Genomic DNA, 25,802 nt, shown 5'->3' on the forward strand with positions numbered 1-25,802 from the left:
CTAAAAATTTTCCAAAATGTTTCATATGTACTGGCCCGCAACTTGTGCCATTACACTGTTTCTTATAGTTGGTGTTATCATGGTTATGCTAAAGTGGGGCCCAAAATTATGTAAGCTCCGCCATACTGCATTGCCAGATAGAGGTACTTGGCAGCATGCTACTTATGAGCAGCCTATATCTTATGCCTAAAGTATAATACCTATAAAGTTTCATATATGAATTTTAATTTCTCAATTCTGATATTTAAAAAGTTAATAACATAACTATGAGTAAAGATCTTATCTTTATTTCACTTTTTTACTGATTGTTTATTTCACATAACTCCATCAAATATTAGGTTATTAGCAGGTTAGCATTTATTATACAGCAAAGAAAACTATTAAGTCAGTAACTTAGTGTCAGAAATGTTTTTAGTGGAATGTTTCACCTCTGTAATTGCTATAGAGAATTATGAAAGAATTGTGAAAAACTCATAATAAAAATTTAAAAGAAATTTCTCTTCCAAATGAAGATAGACATATTTATCTGCTATAAATAGTTTAGCAGTTTATTTTTGATATTTAGTAATGAATGGGAGTTAATAATACTGAAGTACCCTGTCATTATATGTACGATTAATTAAAGAAACTGCTACCTGCTTGGCTTCTCACTAAATTTTCACTATTTTCTGTTAATATGAGGTTTTCTGGTTAAATGCCTTCCTTTTTAAAAGCTTTTGGTGACTCCAAAGTCTGACTTTTTAAAGACTTCCCTAAAACCTCATTGTGTGGTTCCAGAGGGCAACAAATATATCAACTTTTACTAAAAGCCTAAATTTATATACCATCGTAGTTCCTTGTCTCCCAAAAAATTATGCCGTCGATATTTAAAACAAGGTAAAAAATATATTTTAACTACTTTCTTTAAAGGGTTTTATAAAGTAATGAACATTGATGAACTTTATAGGTAAAAAGTATTTTATATTATTATTTTGATAGATGTAATATTTTACTCAGTGCCTTAATAAGGCTATGTTGTTATTCAACAGTGCTTATATATGTGCACAAATATAGTTTATAGGTAAATTTAAAGTATTAGTTACCTTTTAAAGGATTATGCTTAAATAGTTCAAAAATAATTATTAGTTCAATCTCAAAAAGGTGGCATTACCTCATTTTTAGAAATATTTATCTGCATTTGTAATTCAAGTAATTACAGAAAGTCCATGATGGAATAACTTAATTTTAGAATAAGATAATGCAATCTATTATGAGATATTGATATTTTTAATCAAAATTTACATGACTTATGAATCTCTAGTTTACAATCCGTCCATTTTTTACATTTTATATTACACTTTTCTAATATTTAATAATAAAGATGTTAAATTTTACTCATTTCTTTTATTACATTAACTCTATCATGGAACAGACTCTGGCTACTAGAGAAAGAAGAGGTCGAAAGAGACAAGAGTTAAGAAGTTGGGGGTGAGAGGATAATGAATAGTCAGACCATTTCAAGACAGTCAGTAGTAATTGTTTTACTACCAATCAACTTTTTCCTCTTTCTTTATAGTTGTCTAACAAAATAAAGTAAAATTTAATTATTATAGAGTGTCTAATGCAGTACAGTAATCCCTCTGCAACCGCGGGGGTTACGTTCCGAAGAGAAAGGTGCGGTTGATGAAACCGTTGTTGGCGAGGGATCCACGATCCAAAGAAGAATATGACATATAATCCCAATTTGGATACGTATATTACTACATAGAAAGAAATATGATGAAATTATCTACGTTATATATAAATGAAACAATCAAATAAGCAGTTAGATAGTCATATTTATTAAATGTAGGGGAGACTTGATCCCACCGTTACATTTTTTCAGATAACTTTTTTTATAACCGATCTAGAACCTTGATAATTTAGTGGAACATTACAAATTTATCAAAGTTTTGGGTGCTATACACCCGAAAAATATTCTGCTAAAATAAATAACGAGTTTTTGTAGAAACTAGTAATAGAGAAAAACTAATCATGTCTCCCCGTACTTCGGGAGACTTGATCCTTGTGTATGGGTGACTTGATTACACCTTCCCATATTTACAATATTAAAATAAAACCAAAAATTGGATGCTGAAAACCATCTTTACTCAGTTATGACATAACAAATATTATTAAAAATAGAAACACTTTCTGACAGAAAATTATATTCAAAAAGTTATAAAAGTGAAAAAAACATTATTGTTGAATATTGAACATTCTCAGTGATTTAGGAAAGACAAAACATCCTATGCGCTTACTGTAGCTCCTAACAGTCGGGCTTGGTAACTTTTTTAAAATTTAGTCACGTACGACTTCACCCATGTCTTCTTTTTCTGGCCACTTAAAGGTTTTGTCATATTTTTTTTTGGGCAAATTTGATTTTTTAAAATCCTCGTTCTTTTTTCCCGTTATCTATCCTATGTAACGATGGACTAAGTTTCTTTCGGAGATAAAGCTTACAATTATCCAATATTGCACACTTAATTTAAACTCATCACCTTCTGCTTCTGATTCACATTCAGTATCTGTCTCTACTTGCATTTCATCATTAGGACCATATTCAGATTCTGACGATGGTAGCATAATGTCACTGCCCCCCGAACTTGAAGATTCCCTCAAATCCTTAAGTTTTTGTTTAGTCATTTTTTTAAGTGCTCTTACTTTGACCTTTTGCTCTTTTTCTAATTTTTTTTCTTCTTTAGCTCTGACTTCAGCTTCAAGCGCAAGTTTTTCTGGTGTAGCTGTGAGAATTTTCGTAGTTGCTCGCTTTCTACCCTTTTTTGAAGTCCTGGGCCCGGCTTTAGGATGAGGTCTGATCATTTCTGGGCTACTAAAAGTGGCCTAAGTTCCATTGATGTTTGTTGTAGCTGATCATTTTGTGAAGTATCTCCATTTACAGGATCTGATCTGTGAGGTGTGGTAAAAAAGTACCAATAGAAGTAGAAGGCTGCTTTTTGTCCTGTATTAGTGTTCGTCGTAGTTGTTGATTATGTGAAATCGATCCAGTTGAGGAAGATGGTCTAATTATTTCAGGGGTGGTGAAAGTGCCAGTAGAAGTGGAGGGTTCGTTATTGTTATCTATTGCTGATGTTGTACATCAAACTGAGATAAAGTGGAATTATTTTCCGGATCTTCGCGATTAGTAACATACGCCGACATAAAATCTTCATCGGTAAAAATATTGGAATTGAAAGGCCATATACCCGTAATTCTGAATCCGCTTTCAATATTACGTGGAGTAAATTCTAACGGGAAAGCGTAAGCTAAGCATCCTCCGACTTCGTATATTCAAATACAAATACACTCCTGTCTAATGCCTGGAGCTTTTGCGACGTGTGTGGTGGTATGGTAAGAAGAATTATTCCGTATTCTTTGGCATACGTTATGGCTTCGAGAGTAACGTGGCTATCATGATTGTCCATTTTGATTAAACATTTATTGTCGGTAGTCGCCTTTACATGTTTTTGAAAATGTTCCAAAAATTTGATAAAATTAGAAGCGGTTATCCATCCACTTTCATAAACTACGCCGGTGGTCCCTGGTGGGCTATTATCAATCATGCGATCTTGCCAAAGTTTTCGAGGGAAAACCATAAAAGGCGGTATATGGTTTTCAATTGCATTGATTGCACAACAAACAGTTACTGTTGCTCCACGTTCCCCTGACGTAATTTTACCAACCTGCTTTTTACCTTTGCACGCAATGATCTTCTTTGGCTTATTTACAGTGGAAAGTCCAGTTTCATCCACGCTCCAAATTGCTTCTGGTCCAATTCCATGGTTATCAAGAACTGTCTTTAAATAACCGAAAAATGTTGATACATTATTTCTGTTGAAACTAGTTGCTCTAGAGAGACTAGTTGCTTCCGGAGAGCGTAGTGATAAGGTCTTCATCCTCTTCAGAAATCTGTATAACCAGTCGTAACTGGCTTGCTTATGTTTATTCCAGGAAGCAGGTATTTTTTTACTATTTCTTACGGCAAACTCGTACGCCAGTTCTTTTGCTTGTTTTCTTGTAAGGCCATGGTGTAATTTGCTGGTAACATCTAAATAATTTTTAAACATAATTTCCTTTGAATTTGTAAATATTTGAGCCCTCTTGTAATCAGGAGAGAAGGATATTTCAACATTTTCGGATCGTTGTCTGCGAACGTATCTTTTTAATGTCATAATATTTATTTGAAAATGACTTGCCGTTCTTGGTGTTCTTTTCTTGGCTCCTTCCCTCCTTTTGTATTGACGTGGCATATCTATAAAATAAAAAACATTCATCTATAAGGAGTTTCTGGGAGACTTGTTCCCGGGATCATATCTCCCAGATAAGAAGGAATCAAGTCTCCCCCAAGAGGTCATTTTAATATTTTAGTCTATAAAAATATGACAACAAACTAGAACTCACTGCAAACTATGCAAAACGTAAACTAAATGATTATGGTGTTAAATAAAAATTATACGAAACACTCACCTAAACAAATAGTAAAGAAAATCAACTTGAAATCATTCTGAAAACACTTCTCGATAGGGACAAAATAATTGTAATAAACACTTGCTCTTCGTTGTGTATTCTAACGAAAACTACCAAATTACATGGGATCTACTTCCATGCTAACAGCTACGCTATGTTGCCGGTTTTATAATTCTAGGCTGCTTATTTACTGAAATTTTAAAGAGTGATTAAGTCTCCCATATGATCAAGTCTCCCTCTTCTCCCCTATACATATCTACATTGTATTAAGAGTATAAAATGCTTTAAAAACTTTATTTTTTAAAATATGACAGGATGGTCACATTTTAAAACAGTCCTCACTCGCTTCATTTTCTTCCTAATTTCCTTTTGCGCTTCTTTGTAAGGTGCCAATAAGCCTTCTAAGCCATTTTTGAATTTCAAGCTCCTTTCCATAGTTCTCAACAGTATGTTTACAACGTTTTGTCCTCCTGCTCCTTTTTCTTCATCGCCCCAGAAATCAGACAGTGTACTTCTCTCCATTCTTTCTCTCCTCTCAAGATTATGTTTACAACGTTTCTTTCATCCAGCCCAAAACCCATTCGCATCTTCAAATCTCCCCTCTCATTTGCCCATCTCTGGCAGTTAAAAATGTGAGCGGAAGCGTCCGGTACCCCACAAACAGTACAGTCTGTCAAGGCAGATTTGCGTATTCTATTTGTGAATGTGCCAAAACTACTATGTCCGGTCAGAAACTGTGTCAGGAAGTAGTCTAGTTTCCTGAACTTACATTCCCACCACGGCCTCAGATCGGGAATAAACTTTGGGAGTCAGTGCTTGCATAATATGCGTTGGAGGTACTTTTTTGGGATTGGTGGTTATTATTCAACTGAGTGGATTTGGTTTATTAAACTTGTCCAAAAATCACTACTAATCACGTACACTTTAATAGTGTAATCTAAATTACACTATTAAAACGAAGTAAAATACATTTATTACTACCGATAAGGCAAATTGGATTTTAATTTTATTTTGTACACTTCTTACTCGTTCAATTGCTAAACAGGAATCCCGTTATTAAGTTTGCTATTCTATATTTAGCTGTTCTTTTACCAGTTTATTATTTCTGTCTAAATTTATGGTTCGTGGAGCCCTATTTGTTCTTTATTGTATTTTACTGTTATTATTGGGATTATCCTATTAATAAATAAATATCCTTCTGTGCCTCCCTCTCACCCTTCACCACTCAAACATTAGTATCAGTCTCTCTAATTCTTATTAACGATGGAACTATATATACTTGGCATAATATAAAACAATTATTTTTTGAAAATATATTTGAACAAAATATTACAACTGTGATTGTCAAAAATATAAAGTGGTCAAAAAAACGTATTTTAAATATTTCAAAATAAATCGTATTGCAATATTAATATTGTGTCTTGTAAATTATTTAATTCCTGAAAACACCTGAGAGTATTATTGTGAGTCTGTCTCTAGATCCGGAAATATTAAATAGTGGAACATATACATCAAAAACTCCATAAGCTAAGTTCAAAAACTTTTAATCTAAAGGCAAATTTATATTTACTCCAACAAGGGATGCAGAAAATTAAAGAATGTGGAAATTGTGCTACTTTAAATCACAAATAAGTAGTCGTATTTGTATTAATTCAATAAGGACTGATTTAAATGGAAATAAAGGCTGTTACACAAAAATCAAAACTTAATGGCAACTATCATTATGACAATTTAAATAATGGTATCACAACTTATTGTGTTTAATATGATTAGTGAGTGATGTTGTTGAGAAAATCACAACATAACTCAACTTTCTATTCCCTTCCGAGATCTTGTAATAGTGAAGAGATGAAGCTAAGGAGAGTTCAACTCGGGGTATCGAACGATACCCAGATTTCACGATTTCCCTAGCCTGTTCCTGATATCCTGGGCTCTATCGGTAGTTAGTAGTGGCCGTACTTCTTCTTCTTATGGTGCCGTGCACCTATAGTGCGTTGGCGAATTATCTTAAGGTCAGACGACTGTCTTTTGCGGCATGTGGCCGTACATTCCCTGGTTTTTCATGAGATAAGACTAAACCAGAATCAAGCGAAATCGTAAGCTACAAACATAGATGTAGTGTCTACACAATAAATCTTTCAAGTCGCAGTCTGGAAAGACGACAAACGACCTTTTATCCATGTATATAAAACAAAGTCGTAAATCGTGTTTGGTATATACCATTTATAACACTCAAGAACGGCTGTACTGATTTTAATCATATTTGGTACATCGAGAATTGAATAAGAATATGATCGAGATGCATTGAACCAATTAGTTCGAACGAATGTACGAATGTTGAATCCATAATAGAATATCGTGCGAAACTGACTGACGACAAACAAATAAGTTACATTACTAAAAGATCTTTCTGCCGAAGAGTTCTCCAGGCTATCTGTAATAACGGTATTCCTGTCGACGATTCGATGGTTTGATTTTGTTTCCGCCGAATTTTTAACATTTCGTCTCAACGAAGACGGGCTTATTATTAAAGTGTTCCGAACATGATTGCTAACCACAAAAATCCCAACTAGTTGATTGAACTAACAATTTTAGCAGCACAAAAAATCCCAACTAGTTGATTGAACGAACAATTTTACCAGCAAAGAACAAGGATACAGATGACTTAAACCAAGACGTGTGCTTGGCTTACCACCGCACAAGTTACAACTAAAGGTACGCTGGGTCGTCATCATAATTAGAAATCTATACCAACTAAGACTATGTAATGGAACGCGTTTGGTAGTGTGCAAACTCAGGCAATATAATACACGCAATGATACTTAAAGAATTCCGATGATACCAACCGATATGCCATTCGAATTTACTATCCACTTCGTCTTGTATTCGTAATGACAATAAACAAATTACAAGGCTAATCTTTGAATATTTGTGGACTGGATATATAATTATTTCTCTCATGGTCAACTTTACCATTGATTATAAACCACCCACTAGATAGCTCACCTCGTGGTAACCGAAAGACGTATCAACAACTAGATGGCGTTACTCGAAAACCGTATTGAGATTTCTCATTCTCTCTCTGACTTGTGAGGAGGTAGGAGTAATGTCGGGGCCGAACTTACCCTATAGGTGTATTATCTGTGACAAGTTATAGCGGAATTTTATAAAAAAAGGACATTTTAGATAAAATGACCTCTGTAACTCATAAGTGTGTTTACGCGGGATGTTTTGAAAGAAACGATGAAACAAATAGTAATATATCTTTCGTTAAATTTGGCAAAAAAACTGCGGGAATATTGATATTATATTGATGGATATCAGTGACCTGAAACAGAGGGTAATTTGCCAGCATCATTTTGCAGTGGAACATATTTACCAAAGTGGCCAAAGAAAGTTATTAAGGAAAAATGCTGTTCCTCTAAAATTTACACAGTTAGCAACTTATTTAGGTGGTTTATAATCAATGACTTTACGTAGTATGTTGACGTGTGGGCAAATCATCCTCTTTTCTCATTCTCGCACCTGACAACACAACGAAAAATATAGTACATCACAAGATACTTCAATGTACTTTATTGATCTTAACATAAAAAAGTTAATATAACATAACTCAGTTAATAATTTAACAGAACATTTATTAATTCTAATATATAACCCTTCTGTTGAATATTTCATTGGTAAACAGTAATTGTGCTATGTTCATTGTACTATTTCTTACATCATCACAGATAGTTGGAATAAAGTATAAATAAGTTACCTTAGATTCTAAGTAGTTGATTATATTTCTCTACACAGTGAAATAAATACATATTTATTGGTGTTACATTTTTTATATCACTACAGTAAATATTCGACGACGTTCTTCTTTAACATGTATGATATATGGCTTAATTAAGGGAAGAATGGAGTAATGGCGGCCAATCTATAATACTGCTGGTATCTATTTCTTCAAAAACAAACGAGATCTTGATAAAAGTTTAGTTCAAGTGTCCTACACTGTTACTTTTATTCTATAGCCTGCTTAAAATAAATTGAAATATTTTTAGAATTGTCATAGAGATTTATAAAAAGTTCCTTTTAAGATGATTAGATGCGAGTTGCAAATCCAATTGACATAGAAAGTTTTGTTGGGCAAAGTATTGTTATCTAATCTGTTCAGAAGCTTTTTGCCTGTTCTATGAGCATTACAACATAGTTTTTTTTATTGCGAATAGATTGTTAGATCCACCCTAAACACTCGTCCTTTATAAAAGCTTGAGACACGTAATCCACCATTTGAAGTTGCTCGATCCACCCCAGACAGTGACTTACAAGGACCACAAAGTAATTTCTAGGATAGAAAAGTAAAAAACGACGACGACTCTGTAAACGAAAAATGAAATATGCAATACTCGAACCCTTTACTGAACTGGAGCACTCACATCTTTACTAGACATAGTGAACACGTACAAAGTAGATGTTCTAGCACTGCAGGAAATGCGGTGGACGGGAACTGGCACTCTGGCATTCTTCTTAAATCCACAATTATATTGAGAAATACAAAAATAAAACTCTACAAAACAATAATACGCCCAGTCCTAACATATAGTTCAGATACCTGGACTCTAACAAAAAATAATGAAAACATGTTAGGATGTTTTGAAAGAAAAGTATTAAGGCGAATCTATGGAGCAGTGAACGACAATGGAGTGTGGAGAAGACGATACAACTTCGAACTTTATTGAATATACCAGGAACCTGATATCGTAAAACATATTAAGATGGACGTCTGAGGTGGATAGGACATATAATGCAGATGGAACACAATTACCCATCTAAAAAAAAACGCTTCTTGATAGACTCATTGGTCAGAAAAGAAGAGGAAGACCCAGAACAATGTTCCTTGATAACATCGATGAAGACCTGAGAAATATGGGAATACGCTTGGCGGAGAAAGGCAATGGATAGGGACGACTGGAGAGAAATTCTTGAAGAGGCTAGGACCCACGCAGGGTTGTAAAGCCAGAGTGATGATGATGATGATGATGATGATGATGAAAAGTAAAAAAAGCGAGGGTAGAGAATAGGAACTAAACTGAAAATTATTTGCTATGTCGATGATGCAATAATTGTATTGTAGATTGACCTGCAGATAGCTCTACACCAATTTTGTACCATTGCTCAAAAGCGGATGATAATTTTAATAAAAAAAACAACAAGAGCCTAATGATCCAAACTGATAATTGAAAAAAAGCGACGAAAAAATAGAAACAGATAAAGCAACAAATTATTTCAGTGAACAAAATATTAGGATCACTAAACGATTCTATTTGGAAATATAAGGTTTTAGCAAGAGAAGTAAAAAACAAGAAAACATAAAATAGTGGTTAGACTAGTAACCGTTGAGACTTCAAAATAAAAAAATTCAGAAAATTTCAGAACACTGAAATAAAATATAAGACACATATATAAAATTCATTCATTAACGATTGATCGATAGAAACAAATAATTTGAATCAGCACATAAACCTCATGATAACAAACCGAGTAAATCCAAGAAACCGTAGCGGTATTAGACTGTGAACCTGAGGGACACATGACAGACTGTGGAGAATTTCTCATCCCCGACACGGCACGTCCCAATTGATAATAGGGAACGCCCTATCAATGAAACCGAGGAATGGCCCGAAGGATACAAAAAAACAAAATCCAAAACAGACAAATATACTTATACAAATAAAGATGGATAATGCATGGACGTAGAAAAGAGTGTTTATCTCTCTCCAGAATCTCTATATATCCACCAGAGTTTTTTCTTCTTGACTCCTATTTGGGAAAAGTCCTAAACTCGTTCCAAATACTTAGACCAGATATGCTTGGGGAAGAAATTGTTGTTAAATTAATTTAGATGAGAGATCTAAATCACACAATACAATATCCTGTTTCGTTCAGTTTTTAGTTTAACAAATCTAATTTGTTTTTGGAAACAGAAATCTTGAAAAAACTAATTTTTAAACCATTTCTTCAACTGTTCGCCATTACTCCCTTACCCAGCATGTTAAATATTAACAAAAACCTTTACACTTTCATCTACAAATTATTAAAATATTTATTAACCTTCAGAAGGTTGAAAACATTTTACTTCCCACGCATTTAAGTTTAACAAACAATTTCACCCCAATTGGCCTAGAGAACATTTAAAACACTTAATGTAATGGAAACTAACCGCTAAAGTAAATAAGAATTAAGGCGGTTTACATATTATTCATCTTAAATATTAACAAAAACCCTTACACTTTCTTGTATAAATTATCGAAATATTTATTAACCTTTAGAAGGTTGAAAACATCTTACTTCCCACGCATTTGAGTTTTACAAACAATTTCACTCCAATTACCCTAGCGATAAAATAAATACAAATTAAGGCGGTTTACTTAATATTAGTTAAGTTCATATAAGTTACTTAAAATAAACCTTAGACATGAACTAAAAAGACTTGCCTTCTATAGGTGTTTCTTATTTTAGCATCGTCACGCTGGAGGGCAAAGTAAATAGGTGGAGAGTTCAAAAGTACAGTCTCCCACAGGGACATGTTTTAGCACCAATATATATATATATATATATATATATATATATATATATATATATATATATATATATATATATATATATATATATATATACAAACGACCAACCCACGCCGACACGGAAACCAAGCACTTCCTCTATGCCGACGATCTTGCAATAAGTGCTCAAGGAAAAAGTTTTAAAAACGTAGGAGAGAGACTTAAAATCACCTTAAACACAATGGCTGCGTACTACTTGCAGAATTCCGTGAGTCCCAATCCTTTTAAAACATGTAATTCCCACCTTTGCGCAAAGCAAGCTAAGCGAAAACTCCAAATTGCGATGAATGGTAATACATTAGAACACACAGACCAAAGTAGGTGCACGTTCTGGCGTCTTAAAAACAACGGCAAAAGCACTATGTTTTTTAACTTCTGAATATGCGTGACCCGTTTGGAACAGATCTGCCCACACCAAACAACTGGACACTGCGCTAAATGAGACATACAGGATGCATGAAGCAGATGTCATTCTTAGATATATATAAAGCAACAGGTTTTGCAGATACCATAACACACATAAATTTAGCAAAGAATATAAAGTTAGACAAATCAGAGCTCGAACACCACGAAAGCTACTGAAATCCAGGAAAATCTTTCTTGGAACAGCGCAGGATGAACCGACCAAATATTTTCCTCTTCCACAGGTTCAATGGCCCGGCCAATCTCTGGACTTTAAAAACGTGGAAAACTATGAACAGTATAAGAACGAGGGTAGCTCTAGTAAAACGAGGGTCGCTCTGGTAAAATCAAGCATAGCCAAATTGGGGGGAAATCGACCAACGTTATGTAAACTGTAACTGTAGGAAAATACAAAATATGGAACATCTTTTTACATGCAGAAACTGTCCCTATCGGTGTACCCTCGAAGATTTGTGGCTCGCCAGCAAAAATAGAACCGACGTAGCCCGATAATGGGCCAAAATTATATGAATGACATGTCCGGATGCGATAAATTAAGTAAGTAACTTTGATATGAGCTTTAGAGGAACTTTTGCCAAAGCAACGAGCTTATAGTACTCTTTTAAACGGACTAAAATCATTCTGCGGTATTCCAATAAGCTGTATCGTGGAAGATGTCCGAAAATGTAATGCTTCATTTGTAAAAATGTAATTAGAACTTCAGAAAACTGGACTGTGTAATCACGCATGTTCTCACTCGTCACTGCTCACTTCATCACACAACATCATATCGGTAACATGGGCAAAGTGAATAGAGTAACATATGAGAAGGTGCAGAGGAAATAGCCGAACATACTGTCAGTAATTGCAGTGATAACGCCGTAAATACTTGAAAAAGATCTATTAAGACCTTAATACGTAACAAACGTAGCTACGAAATGGATAATAAGCTTTCGTAGACGTCCAGATCTTTGGAAACAAAACATTAATGGCATAATCCTCACTGGCTCAACAACCCTATTTGAGTGTTGACCTGTTCCAGGATTCTTCTCCATTCTGATCTGTTTCGTGCTTTATTTTTTTCCAATTTTTTATTTTTAAGGTTATACCATTTTCTATTTGTTCTATGTGTCTCAGCATCGGTCTTCCTCTTGTTCTTTTTCCTACTGGCACTAACTTCCTTATTTTGTTTGGTATTTCGCCTTCTTCCATTATTTCCACATGTCCCGTCAAACGATATACAAAATATATCCGGATCCTAATATATATTCTCTTGTGCCTTTGTATATGTGTCGCAAGATTTTTCAGAGTGTCCAGGTTTCTCAACCATTTGTGAGTACCGGTCTTATTAAGGTATTATATATTTGAAATTTTGCTTTTCTTGCGACGTTACCTGATCTTAATTATCTAATTAAGTCATAGTATTATTTATTGGAAATGAATATTCGTTTCTTCACTTCTTTTGTAACGTTGTTATCAGACGTAACTAAATATCCTAAATATGTTAAGTTTTTTACCCCTTCAATGTTGTGTAACACGTGTGAAAATAGACGCTTCTGACTTGAGCCAACTAGGAGAAAACGCATCGCAACCAATTCTTAAAAGTTTTCCACAAACTATGTTTGGTAATAAAAAAAGGTCATTCAGCGCAAACTATTATAAAGATTTTGATTATTTGGAATACAGTTAGAATACAGGAATATGCTTGTCGTCATTTTGGAGCTGCTATGGATGAAGATGTCTTCTTATTCAACTATCCGGAAAGCCAGTAAATATTAACATAATTCAAACTTATGCCCCTACGGCCGACAAACCCATAGAAGAGCTAGAAGCGTGGTATGCTGACGTAGAAAAACTTATAAAGATGACCAAAAAACGAGACCTAACATTTATCTTAGGTGACTTTAATGCTAAGTTAGGTAGAGGAAAAGTTTCTGGATTGATTGGAGACTTCGGACTTGGAACAAGGAACGACAGGGGAGAGAGAATGACAGAATTCTGCCAACAACACAACATGGTAGCGACAAATACATGGTTTAAATTACACCCTCGCAGATTGTACACTTGGACTTCACCACAACACAATGAAAACAGAGTAATCCGTAACCAAATAGATTACATATTGGTCAACAAAAGATATCACAATGCAATCATCAGTGCAAAAACATATCCTGGAACTGACATCAATTCCGATCATAATCCTGTTGTTGCAAAAGTTCGCGCAAGATGGAAACTAATAAAGAAACAAAAACCTCAACACCAACTATTAGACATCCAATTATTGAAAAACGACACCATAAATCAGACAGTAAATAAAGAATTAAACAAAAATTTAGGAAATATCGACCACAATAGAATTAGCGAGTACGATGACATAAACGTTCTGTGGAAAACTATTAAAGAACAAATGAACAATGTAACGGAAAAACATCTAAAAGTAACACCTAGAAATAACAAACAGGAATGGATGACAGAAGAGATTTTACAATTAATGAACAAACGAAGAGAATCCAAAGGAAAAAATGACAAGGACGGAGAATACAAAAGACTAAATAGAATAATTCGAAAAAAAATAACCGAAGCAAAAGAGAAATGGCTGGAAACAAAATGCGTGGAAATAGAAGAACTACAACAAAGGCACGATTTTTTTAATTTACATAAAAAGGTAAAAGAGTTTACATCGACTACCAAGAGAACGACTTTTCACACCATGCTGAACACGGATGGCAAACTGCTAGAATCAACGGAAGACAAACTGAAAGAATGGGAAAACTATATTAAAATTCTTTTTCACGACATACGAGAAGAACCAAGATTGGAAAATAACAACGAAGGGCCAACAATTCTGAAATCTGAAATCATAAATGCAATTAATCATCTTAAAACAAATAAAAGCCCAGGTCCAGACGGAATATACCCAGAAACGTTAAAATTAATCAGCGAAGAAAATATCGAAATATTTGTCCTTTTATTCAATCGCATTTATGATACAGGTAAAATACCCCAAGATTGGCTGGAGTCAATATTCATCCCACTACCAAAAAAGCCAAACCCACAACACTGCAATGAGTTCCGTCTGATAAGCCTTATGAGTCATGAAGTAAAAGTCCTACTAAAAATCGTACATAATCGTATCTATAGAAAGTGCGAAACAATCATCGGAGACGATCAGTTTGGATTCAGAGCCGGCATGGGAACGAGAGAAGCCATGTTCAGTTTACTAGTTCTCGCCCAAAAATGCTACGACCAACAGAAAGATATATTTATATGCTTTATAGACTTCGAAAAAGCATTTGATAGAGTAAGACACGACCTACTATTAGAACGTTTGCAAGAAGTCGGTTTAGATGGAAAAGACATCAAATTCTTAAAAAACTTGTACTGGAACCAAAACGCCAGAGTTAGGATCGAAGGTTCCACATCCGCAGAAGTAGAAATTAGGAGGGGAGTTAGACAAGGATGTGTTCTGTCGCCTCTGCTGTTTAATCTTTACTCCGAGTTTCTATTTAAAGAAGCATTGGAGGATTCCAAGGATGGAGTCAAGGTGAATGGCGTAAATATCAACAGTATCAGATACGCCGATGATACAGTGTTAATTGCGGATTCCGACGTAGGTCTACAACGACTCATCGACAAGACCAACTCGACCTGTGAGCAATTTGGTATGAAAATAAACATTAAAAAAACCAAAGTGATGTCAATCCGAAAAAGTCAAAACGTACCTCAACCTTGCACAATAAATGGGCACATTTTAGAACAGGTCAATAGATTTAAGTACCTGGGATGTTGGATCGATAGCAGCCTAAATCCTGATCTAGAAATAAGATCGAGAATAGAACAGGCCAGAAAATCTTTCGAAAAAATAAAAAAACTGCTTTGTGATTCTCGAATAAAACTCGAAATTCGACTACGTTTATCAAAATGCTACGTCTGGTCGACTCTTCTATATGCAGTTGAAACTTGGACCCTAAAAACATCAACCGTAAATAAATTGGAGGCCTTTGAAATGTGGATCTACCGGAGAATGCTCAAAATTTCATGGACATCGCATACCTCAAACGAAGAAGTGCTGCATAGAATAGGCAAGGAAAGAGAACTTTTTAACACAGTAAAAGTTAGAAAAACATCATACCTAGGCCACATACTGAGAAATAATAAGTACCAATATGCCCAACTTATAGTGAAAGGAAAAATCGAGGGAAAGAGAGGCCTAGGAAGGAAAAGACTATCGTGGCTCAGAAACATCCGACAATGGACAGGGCTAAATTTTGAACAGCTAATAAGAACAGCTGAAGATAGAGAAGATTTTAAAATTGTAGTAGCCAACCTCCATTGAGGAGAGGGCACTTTAAGAAGAAGATGGATGAAGAAGCTTTTAGAATGGTGGGATTCCGTAACTGGAAAAAACTGACGAAAAATTAAAAAAACATGGTGCATGTTTTTATATGTAAAATGTTTTACCTCATCGTTCACAAGCATTAGCACCCAGATAGAGAAAAATAGGAATTACTTGAGAATGTTGGCAGATATAAGCTTAACAATGGCTCGTCAAGGCATGGCTTTCAGAGGTCATGACGAAAGTGAAAGTTCATTAAATAAAGGACACTTTAAGGAAATATGTGGCCTAATAGCAAAGTATAACAAGGACTTTGACATTCTACATAATTCGCATAAAAACTATACAAGTCTCCAAATACAAAAGGAAATTATTGCCCTCTTGTCGCGGGCGTCTTTAAGAAATATAACAATATCGAAAAATTTGAAATATCAACACTTTTGCCTTAAGAGCAGAAATGACCGTTTTAAGAAATTGTATTTTACAATCTAACGGAACTGTTTGTCATAAATATATAAAAAAAACTTAATTGACCCAGAAAAAACATATCCCAACCTATATCAACTCTAAAGTATTTTGCCTAATTTCAAGCGCAACGTGCGAGAGGTCTTCTGCCATGAGGCTGATTTTTAACTGGTTGAGAACGACAATGACTCAAGATAGGCATTCAGATTTAGCTTTGTTGTATATAGAAAAAGATATAGACATAGACTTGGAGAGTGTTGTAAATTATTTTAGTGAACAGAGTAGGAAGTTTCTCTTGTAAGTAATATTTTGTTTTTGTAAATATTTATCGCAATGTATATTATAAGTATTAGGTATATTAAAAAAATAAAACCAGTATACTATTATAACGCATTTTTTCCATTGCACGGCAAATAAAAAAAAATTAATCCACCGTACATTGGGGCCCAGGCCACCCCACTGAAAACTGAGGCTAGCTACGCCGATGGTTGTGTGCTCCTATTGTTAGATTTGATTTGATTGATTTTGTGCAGCTCGTTCTATTTGTTTGAGTGCCTCTTATTTCTCTTCTTGACTTTGCGATTACGTCAACATCATCTTCAAACTCTAGTATTTGCACTCTTTTATTAATTATTGTTCCTCGAGTATTGTCTTATGCGTCCACATTGGTATTTGCCAACTATTTTTTAGCGTGTGGTCTAAGCCTTTAATAAAAGGCGTTGGACATTATTTTGTATGCTGCGTTCAACTGCGTGATTCCAAGATAGTTTTCAAATTCTAACTTGTCTCCTTTTTATGTAATGGTATAATAGTACCCCTATTCCACTCTGTTGGTAACGTCTTATTCAACGATATCTTTTTATCATCTCATATATTGTTTTTAGTAATATGTCTCCTCTTTTCTTCAGTAGCTCCGATGCTATTTGATTCGATCCCGGTGATTTATTGCTCTTTAATTTGGCTACTGCTGTTCTAATCTCGGCTATTGTTGGTGGACTCTTTTCTCTGTTGTCTGATTGGTCTAATGGTACATCAGGGTTCGCGTCCCTTCCATCTTCCTCAAGCTTTTCCCTAAAATGTTCTGTCCTGTCTATCTTCTTAGTATTTCTTGCTGTTCTGTCAAAACATTGACGTAGGTGTAGGGTATACATAAAGGATCTTTCAGATCACAGTGTTGACGTCTACGATGCCAAATGAGCTCGTATCTACAATCTAAAGACATAGTTTTTTGTCGTAGTTGACACCAGATGGTTAGCTAGTTGTCAGTCTGAAAAATAGCATGGTCAAACGCAGTGAATATGTTAAGTAAGCAATGGTATTTTAATTGAATGAAAAATGGCGCAAAGATCACCAAAGTGAAATATTGATAACCAAAGATGGTCTGAAACGAACCTAGGTCTAAACTGAGAAGATAATTTTCATTTGGCTGTTATATACACATCTGAATGTTATAAAATACCTAATACGTAATAAACAATACGTTGCTCCTATGATGACTGTATGGCCACGTGTCAAAAATTCGACTATGCTAATATGGCACTTTAGTTGTTTCTAATCTCATCTCAGAAAAAAAGCTTTTTCAGAGATTTTCATTTTTTAGATCTTCTTCATCGTTGAATTGCAATTTATAGAAGGCACAGATTAAAGCAAAAATCTGAAGTTTGGTTTCGTCAACCGAGAAATCTTCGCATTTCTATTTTGGTCGCAGATGTCGCTATAGCGTCCATATTGAAGCCACTTTATTATTCCTTCTTTTGACAGAAAAGATTTGATTTAACTTTTAGAGCTTCTGTAGCAGTCGCTCTGATGAATCCTGGTAGGATAAAATACGTGTAAGCGAATATACAGAGGCACTATACGTAAAATCAAATCTTAACTGTCTTTCTTTTAAATCAATTTATTTTGATTAACACTATTTATTTTATAGTTATTTTAGAATAAATTCAGACATGTTTCATCAGGTGACCAATCGCTAAAGGTATATTATTATTGTGTTTTGTTATTGTTAAGGTGAATTTAAATGCAGCATCGAAATTCGAAAGAACTGAAGCACACATTTTACATTTTTTAACATTTCATACACTGTCTGAACTTGAAGCTATTATATTCCAAATATCAAAGATCTTTTCCCGCTTTTTTTATGTATCTCCATTCATTTTTGAGTGTTGTGTTATTTTATAAAACTTTTAAAAATTTGGAAACAAGAGTTTTTGGTTTCAGTGTTTTATTTACAAAAATTTTCGTAAAGTATGAATTGACCTAAATCAACAACCTATTTAAAATTGACAGAACCAAAAAATTGTTCAAGTATAATACATTTACTGCGTTTCAAATAGTTTACTGACCGAATCTACAGTTTTACCTCATACAAAAAAGTGAAAAAAGATAGTATAACTTAAAAATAATATTTGCGAGCTGGGAAGGTATAGACATCAAATTAGTGTTACATATATACATACATTAATTAATAGAACCAAATATACATTCAATAACAGTAAGAACAGAGAATCAAAGATCTTTTTATATTTTCTGGCAAGGACATTTATAAGTTCTCCCATTTCCTGTGCACTTCTGGCTTCAAATCAACTATATGTACGTGGACTGCTTGAAACTTCTCGAACTTGGGAGGGATAGGACACATTTGATATTTAACACGATCTCCTGGTATTGGGACGTACTCATCTTCAACACTAAAACATTAAATAATGTTAGTTGTAACCAGCAAAAGCTGGTTTGTTCAGATATCTCTATCTGAAAGGTAGATAATAAATTTCAAAAAAGGCAAAATAAAGAAAATTAAGAAAGTGAACTTTTGAACATAATGTATTACATTTCACTGTATACTACAAACCCAATATTAGGCTAAGCTAATTAGTTAAATTCAGGGGAATTATCAGAGGAGCGTGAGGTGAAGGTTGAAGAAGGGTAGGAGGTTACTGATTGAGCGACAAAATGGCGAACAAGTGTGAAAGAGAACGTGTGGTAGGAGAGCTGCAAACAAATGTGGGGACTGCTAGTCTAGCTCACGACCTCGCTGTGGCCTCCGCGACCGAAAGACCTATTTATTTATTTATTTAGCGTATGGCATTTCGACACATCTACAATATTACAATAAACATTAAAATTGACTCGATATGAAAATACTTAAATCATGCCCAGTTTATAGGCAAACGTCGATTTTGTTTATATAGTTAATCGACTCGATCGTCGCAAACAGGAAGTCTTGTGAACTGCCCTCGTAGGCTCGCTGGTGGCACTCCTCCGTTATGTGCTTGATAGATTGGACCTCGCCGCAGCTGCATGACGGTGATGGTAGCTTGCCCCATTTGTGCAACATATCTGCACATCGACCATGTTGAGTTCTGATGCGGTTAAGTGTGCACCAGGTCTTACGTGGTAGGTCAAATCCACGAGGTGTCTCTGTGATGCAAGGTATGGCTGTATTTGGTTGAGCTGCCGACCATTCATAGATCCATTTGGTGATCATGTTGAACCCTGTGGCTACGGTTGATTCTGCAGTTTGTATTGGAGATTTTCTGGAGCGCAGTCGACTTTTGGTTGCATATTCTATATAGTTATGAATCGGCAGCGCCGTGTTGCTAAGGATCTTGTTATATTCTTTGGTAAGCAGATTGAGTCGGCGAAGATGTGGTGGTGGACTGTCGCTCAGCACTGGTAGCCAATGTGCTGGTGTAGATTTGATTACTCCAGCGATCATTCTCATGGTGTTATTTAGCTGGATATCTATCTTTTTAACGTGAACACTGTTGATCTAAAGACCGAAAGAGAAATTGACTTCCTGATAGAGGGGATCCAAACCCCACATTAGAGCGCAATAGGGAATTGTTCGTGGATACAACGGGCGTTGTAGGAATGCGGATACTAAATAGAAGACTGAGGGTATATGGTATTGATACGCATGAGGGATTTGCTCGAAACTAACGTTCGTGAGGGTAAATTCGCGTTCATATATCGATGTCACCTGTGCAACACAGAAATCGGCGGGAAAAATTAGAGACTGGGCCGTGCTGCCTGATGATACTGCTACAGAACACCGCTACATTGGCTTTTCGATGGTCGGAGTAGGGACTATCAACGTAGAGTCATCAGCAAACCAAACAGGAAGCAGAGGTGGAGATAGAACGGACTGGCTAGCGTTTGATGTTTACTCTAGATAGATGATAGAGAGAAGATGCCAACCGCCATCGACAGGACTCGAATCAATGATAAGAGAAACTATGAGGAATTGCATGAACAGATCGCCAATAAGAGGAAGGAATGCATTACCATCAGAAGACAGGTTACGAGGACAAGAAGTAGAGAAGAAGTAATCGAAGCTAGCAGACTGTTCAGTTACTGGAGAGAACTGTGTGACAAATCAGAGGAGGTTTGGGATGAGGGGTACAAAATAGTAATAAACCGGTTCAAGCTGTACCCACTGTATGAGATGTCACTCCGTTCGGCTCGCGGAGATAAGAATACGGCCGAGGTCAGAAGGCCCCGCCTGTCGTAAGAGGCGACTAATGAGTAGGAATTGAGAGGTGGAGAGCCGTCGCTTGAGGTGTCGGGTCTGTAGAAACGCACTCGAGACGTTTAGGCGTCACGGTCACTGGTCTACATTCCTAGTATCCGAGACGAGACTCTCGGGGACCACTCTACTCTCATTCCAAGAGAACCAGGCGAGGTTGAACGAGCTGGGCCCGTACACACCTCTTTTGGCCTTACACCACCAATCGTGGTGTCGGTGTCTCGGCACGTACCAGCCTGGAGATTTAAGAGTGGTAGAGGAGAGATCCTCGGCGGCGACATGTCTACGTGCGAGGGGGAAATTCCTCCGCTTGCGTCACCTGTCCGCCCGTGGGAGGGAATAACGGATAGGTGAGGTAATCGCAACACAGGTACTACGGAGGAGGTGGAGCCCCGCGATGCGAATGCATCGCGCCACCTTCATTTTGGTGTTGGACTCGTAGGGGCAGTGGAGTCGCTAACGGTCGTATGCCGAAAGGCCAGGTAGACAGGGTCCTGCCAATTTATTTGGAAGGCACAAAGCACCGCTATGTATGAGATGCCACTGCACAGGAAGCTTGAGGTTACTCGAGAGCTGTTTTCAACCGGTCATTGACATGGAGTGCAGTGGGAAGCCGAAGCTGAACGATCTGTACCTTTTACCATAGACGAACTCAACAAAGCGTTGAGTGACCTAAAGACACGAAAGGCTCCGGGACGCGGTGGGATACCACCGAAACAGTGAAACGCATTGGCAGTCTGGAGCCGACGTGGCTTTTGGAACAGGACGAATGCACTGCTTGAAACTCAGCAATTTCCTACAAATTGGAAGTCACTGGAGTCATTGGAGTCACTGGAGAGTCAGGCGGGCTGTCACCCAGGCAGTACGGTTTCAGAAAGAACACGAGCACGTTGGATACGGTGATGGAAGTCTTCCGGAAGTTGCGCGGGGTGGGGGTTAATCAGAGGTAGGCGATCCTACTGTTGTTTGACGTCCGGAATGCTTTTAACACATTGAAATGGAAAGAGGTAATGAAGGCTGTCAAAGAGAGAAGGTGTCCGAGTTACTTGACAAATTTGGTCTCGGACTATCTGTCAGGGAGGAAAATACTGGTAGAAAAAGGAGTTGTAGTTGACGTGTCGGCTGGAATGCCGCAAGGGTCGGTCCTAGGACCCACGCTGTGGAACCTAGCATGTGACGGGGTTATGAGCCAAAAATACAGACAGGGTGTAGCTCCTTTCGCATTTGCCTGAGGACAACCTCGCTATGCTGGTAGTGGCGCGTGACAGGGAGAACTTATCTTCGGTGCACAGCATACATGTGACCAAGTCAAGGAATGGATGAAAATGCATGGCCTAGAACTGACTGCGGATAAGATCGAGGTTATGGTTGTCAAGGGACCAAAGAAAAGGGACAGGATAACATTCGAATGTGCAGGAAAGAGAGTGGTTCCTTCTTCTTCTTCAAGTGCCGTCTCCATCAATGGAGGTTAGCGGTTATGGTGGCAAACGTTTGTCTATCTTCAGCTGTTCTTAAGTGAATGGCTAACGATAGACCTCTGGGATCACATGTCTTACCGGAAGGTATGTGGTAATAAAACCTGGATGAGTAGTTAAACATTACGTCTGTTAGCAAGTCCGATTCCCACCTCCACGTGGTACTTCCTGGGTAACGCTAACGGGAAAGGGCGAAAGGCGAGCTTCCGGCGCCTTAAAACTGGAACACTCCGGATAAGGGAGAAAACCCCGACAGAAAACATGAGGAAGGCAATGGGAAACCACCTCATTAATTTTCCCAAGAAAGTTATGATGGTAAAAAAGGACTTGGATTTGAGGAACTCTTAAGAACAGCTGAAGAGTGATTCCAAATAAATACAAAAAAACGAGATATTTAGGTGTGACTCTGAGTCAAAACGGAAAGTGGGGGGAGCACGTAAAGACGGTGACTCAAAGAGCTGCGGTGAGATCCGTCGCGTTGGTGAGATCATGCATACCATCGGAGGGCTCAAAACTGAGAGGAGAAACCTTGATTTTGTTGTGCAATCGATGATCCTCTACACGGCGCCTGTCTAGGGTACTGCAGTTCTAACAAAGGCGTACAAAAGGCAGATCACCCGAGCAGATAGGAAGAGTATTTTGAGGGTGGCATGTGCACACAGAACAGTCCCTGCCGAGGCGCTGGGAAATGTCCATTATGGTGTTGCAAGAGATGAGATGTCTCTGATGACATAGTTGTTTCAGGGCATACCTTTACAGATTTGGAAAGGCAGAAAATGACAAATGCCTGTACCGTAAAATATCAGCCACTGTCTCACACACTATTGGTATGTGATTGATGGATAGCTGAGAAGAGTCGGCTTGAGAGAGAGCTTCGAAGTAGGGTGCAATCAGTCACGGAACTGGTGGTGGAGATGCTTAAGTCGTAAGATCGGTGGGGAACAGTTCCGAGACTTGTGAAGAGAATGTTGAAAAGAAAGGAACAGGCAGAAAGGCGACCCGATGCAAGGCAGAGTGCCCAGGAGCAAGCAAGAAGATAAGGCAAAATGAGAAGGGGGCGAGATGAACATGAAAGAGAGGAACAGAGGGAGAGAGGATTAAATCATAGTGAGAAAGTGCGAGAATGCGTGAGAATTGTGCGTGAATTAGAGATAGGATGAATGATGTGCCGATCTGATTGAGTACCAATCAAGCAATCCGGCCGGTTTTTCATGATTGAGGAGGGTGTTTTTTTAGCAGGTAGGTCTCTGGCATTGACACGATGGTGTCCGAACAACCCCTGTGTACGGTGCAGTTATGTTAATCATATAGAGAGGGGTGAAAGGGGCGTCTTTTGTATTTTCTGGGTAAACATGTCGACCAAAAATTAGATTTTGAAATACAGGTTGATTTACAAATAAAAGGCAGATATTGAGCATAGTTTTTTATTAAATCTTAACTCTTGGTCACTTGGGCGGTTTTGTTACTTCAGAAGCACTCACGCCCTCGATAAAAATTACCAACGGTAAAAAATGGTAACACAGAAAAGGTACAAGGAGCCTCCTTGCTGAAAGTCTGTGTAGAAGTGAAGATAGAGCTTATAGAGTGTTGCTCGGCCTTATAGCAACGATTCCGCTCCCAGAATCGTCCAAGATGTCTTTTGAAGTTTTCACACCTAATAGATGAAAAAGTGTAACAGTAAGCGGTACTGTAGACTAGCATGGAGCTTCATACTGTTTTCTGTATTTTTAAAATTGAAATAATTTTGTATTTTGAACACCATTTCGGAAGTGAAAATGGAAACATCAAAATAAATATATTTTCAACTGAAATTGCGGTTAATCAGGACCACATTAATACAAATATATAATTCAAAAATACAATATCAAAGATAATTTTACAAATAAAAGGCAGATATTGAGCATAGTTTTTTATTAAATCTTGCCCAAGACATTAGCTCTCAGAGTATCTTCAGGGGCATTTTGTCAAAAATATTAGATATCCAGCATGGCAATGAATGTTACAAGCATTAAATACATTTGCACAAAACACACTAGACAAAGGATAAACAGTTTAAAATTGTTTTGATGCTACATTGTGAACAATGGAAAATCTATCCTGTCATAGTTATGGTCCTTTAATACTGTCTTAATACTACAACTTACTACTACAACTTTTACAAATAGGTACTACATAACTGTGTTTACAACTACATGGACAATATGAATGCTAAATGTCAAATTAAAATGTATTTGCAAAGCTTTAGTTAGTGTAAATATGCATCTTTTTATGAAGTATGAGAAAATACTATGAAGACCATATAGTGTTTAGCAAATAGTCTGACAATGTTCGCATTAGTAACACCTCATATATTATTAAAAGTTATATTGGGAAGCTCAGAATATTTTCTTAGTCAAATATCGAGCATGTCTGTAAACTCTATCATCCATCAAAGACAAATACTTGCATAACATTTAAGCCAAAAAAATTAGGCTGTACTTAGGCTAAATTATTAAAATGTTATTTTCAATATATCACCTGTAGATTTAAATGGGACATGAGTTTTTTACTATTCAATAATAAATTTCCTAAGATCAGATAATATCCAACTTGGAAAACTACTACTTTTGACTTAAGGTAGAAAACAACTAATTGCATTCCTAATGATTTGATAAAAAGTATCCACAGGTGTTGTGAATATTGTTTAAGTTTAGAAAATTGTTCCAATCAATGTTAGCTAAAGAGTTTTTAAGTTTTTAAAGCCATAGGACTTCTAAAACAGTAGTTGTTTTACTCAGTCTGTCAATAAAGGTGAAATTTTCATAAAATTATGACAAAATTTTTTTAACATTCAATCAATGATGCATTTAGGAATGAGTACAGTTGGTATTAGTATTTTTATTTTTGTAATGATGGAATAATTAGTCTTTACTTATTAAAAACATCAGATGAGTCATATTAGCACAAATGTAGAACCTAATTAACTAAAATTGTTATGTTCACTTAATTGACTAATTTTCTATCTGCTATTAGTATATATTATTGTTCATACTGATCTTGATGACTATAAATCGCTAATTAGTCCAAAGACTTGAAATATATGAATTATGATATTGATTTAGGGACTTACTCTGAAACATGTACAAATATATCCTCACTACCATCTTCTGGAGTGATAAAACCATGTCCTTTCTGACGGCAAAATTCCTTGATTACCCCATAAATATTCTTGCTCTTAACGATACGTTCACAACTAAAAGAAATAGCGATATTAATTCATGTTTGTTGTAAGTTTATTTTCACTTACACCGATGGTGTTCTTGTTCTTTTTGTAATTATCGGACTTGGAATCAAGTACGACTTTGGTGGTAATCCGTCACCTGAAGACATATTATTTAAAATGTTTAAAAACAAAAAGTAGAAATTTCGAGTTTAAAAGAAAATTGTAAATTAAAAATTAAAATAACCTCAGGGCTGAGAATGAAAGTCACTGTCAGGCTGTCAGTATACTGTCAGTGTCAAGC

The 25,802-nt window shown here is 36.3% G+C and overlaps 3 protein-coding genes across 3 annotated transcripts; 1 reads left to right on the forward strand and 2 right to left on the reverse strand.

Annotated features, from left to right (window-relative positions):
* The first annotated feature begins 16 nt into the window (after positions 1–16).
* Positions 17–1,373, forward strand: wrm2 (wurmchen 2 transmembrane micropeptide). The gene has a single exon (XM_072543952.1). The coding sequence runs from the start codon at positions 17–19 to the stop codon at positions 188–190; it is 174 nt and encodes a 57-aa protein (XP_072400053.1). The 3' UTR covers positions 191–1,373.
* Positions 1,374–3,284: 1,911 nt separating this feature from the next.
* LOC140451273 (uncharacterized) lies at positions 3,285–4,085 on the reverse strand. Its single transcript, XM_072545015.1, has one exon. It carries the CDS (start codon positions 4,083–4,085, stop codon positions 3,285–3,287), a length of 801 nt encoding a protein of 266 aa, XP_072401116.1.
* A 14,413-nt stretch (positions 4,086–18,498) lies between these two features.
* Positions 18,499–25,780, reverse strand: LOC140450361 (cold shock domain-containing protein CG9705). Its single transcript, XM_072543953.1, has 3 exons — positions 25,586–25,780; positions 25,409–25,531; positions 18,499–18,986 (listed from the first exon to the last, which is right to left on the reverse strand). The coding sequence occupies exons 1-3, from the start codon at positions 25,666–25,668 to the stop codon at positions 18,839–18,841; spliced, it is 354 nt and encodes a 117-aa protein (XP_072400054.1). The 5' UTR covers positions 25,669–25,780; the 3' UTR covers positions 18,499–18,838.
* Between the last annotated feature and the right edge of the window lie 22 nt (positions 25,781–25,802).

This window comes from Diabrotica undecimpunctata, chromosome 9 (genome assembly GCF_040954645.1).
Source record: "Diabrotica undecimpunctata isolate CICGRU chromosome 9, icDiaUnde3, whole genome shotgun sequence".
Classification (NCBI taxonomy): domain Eukaryota; kingdom Metazoa; phylum Arthropoda; class Insecta; order Coleoptera; family Chrysomelidae; genus Diabrotica; species Diabrotica undecimpunctata.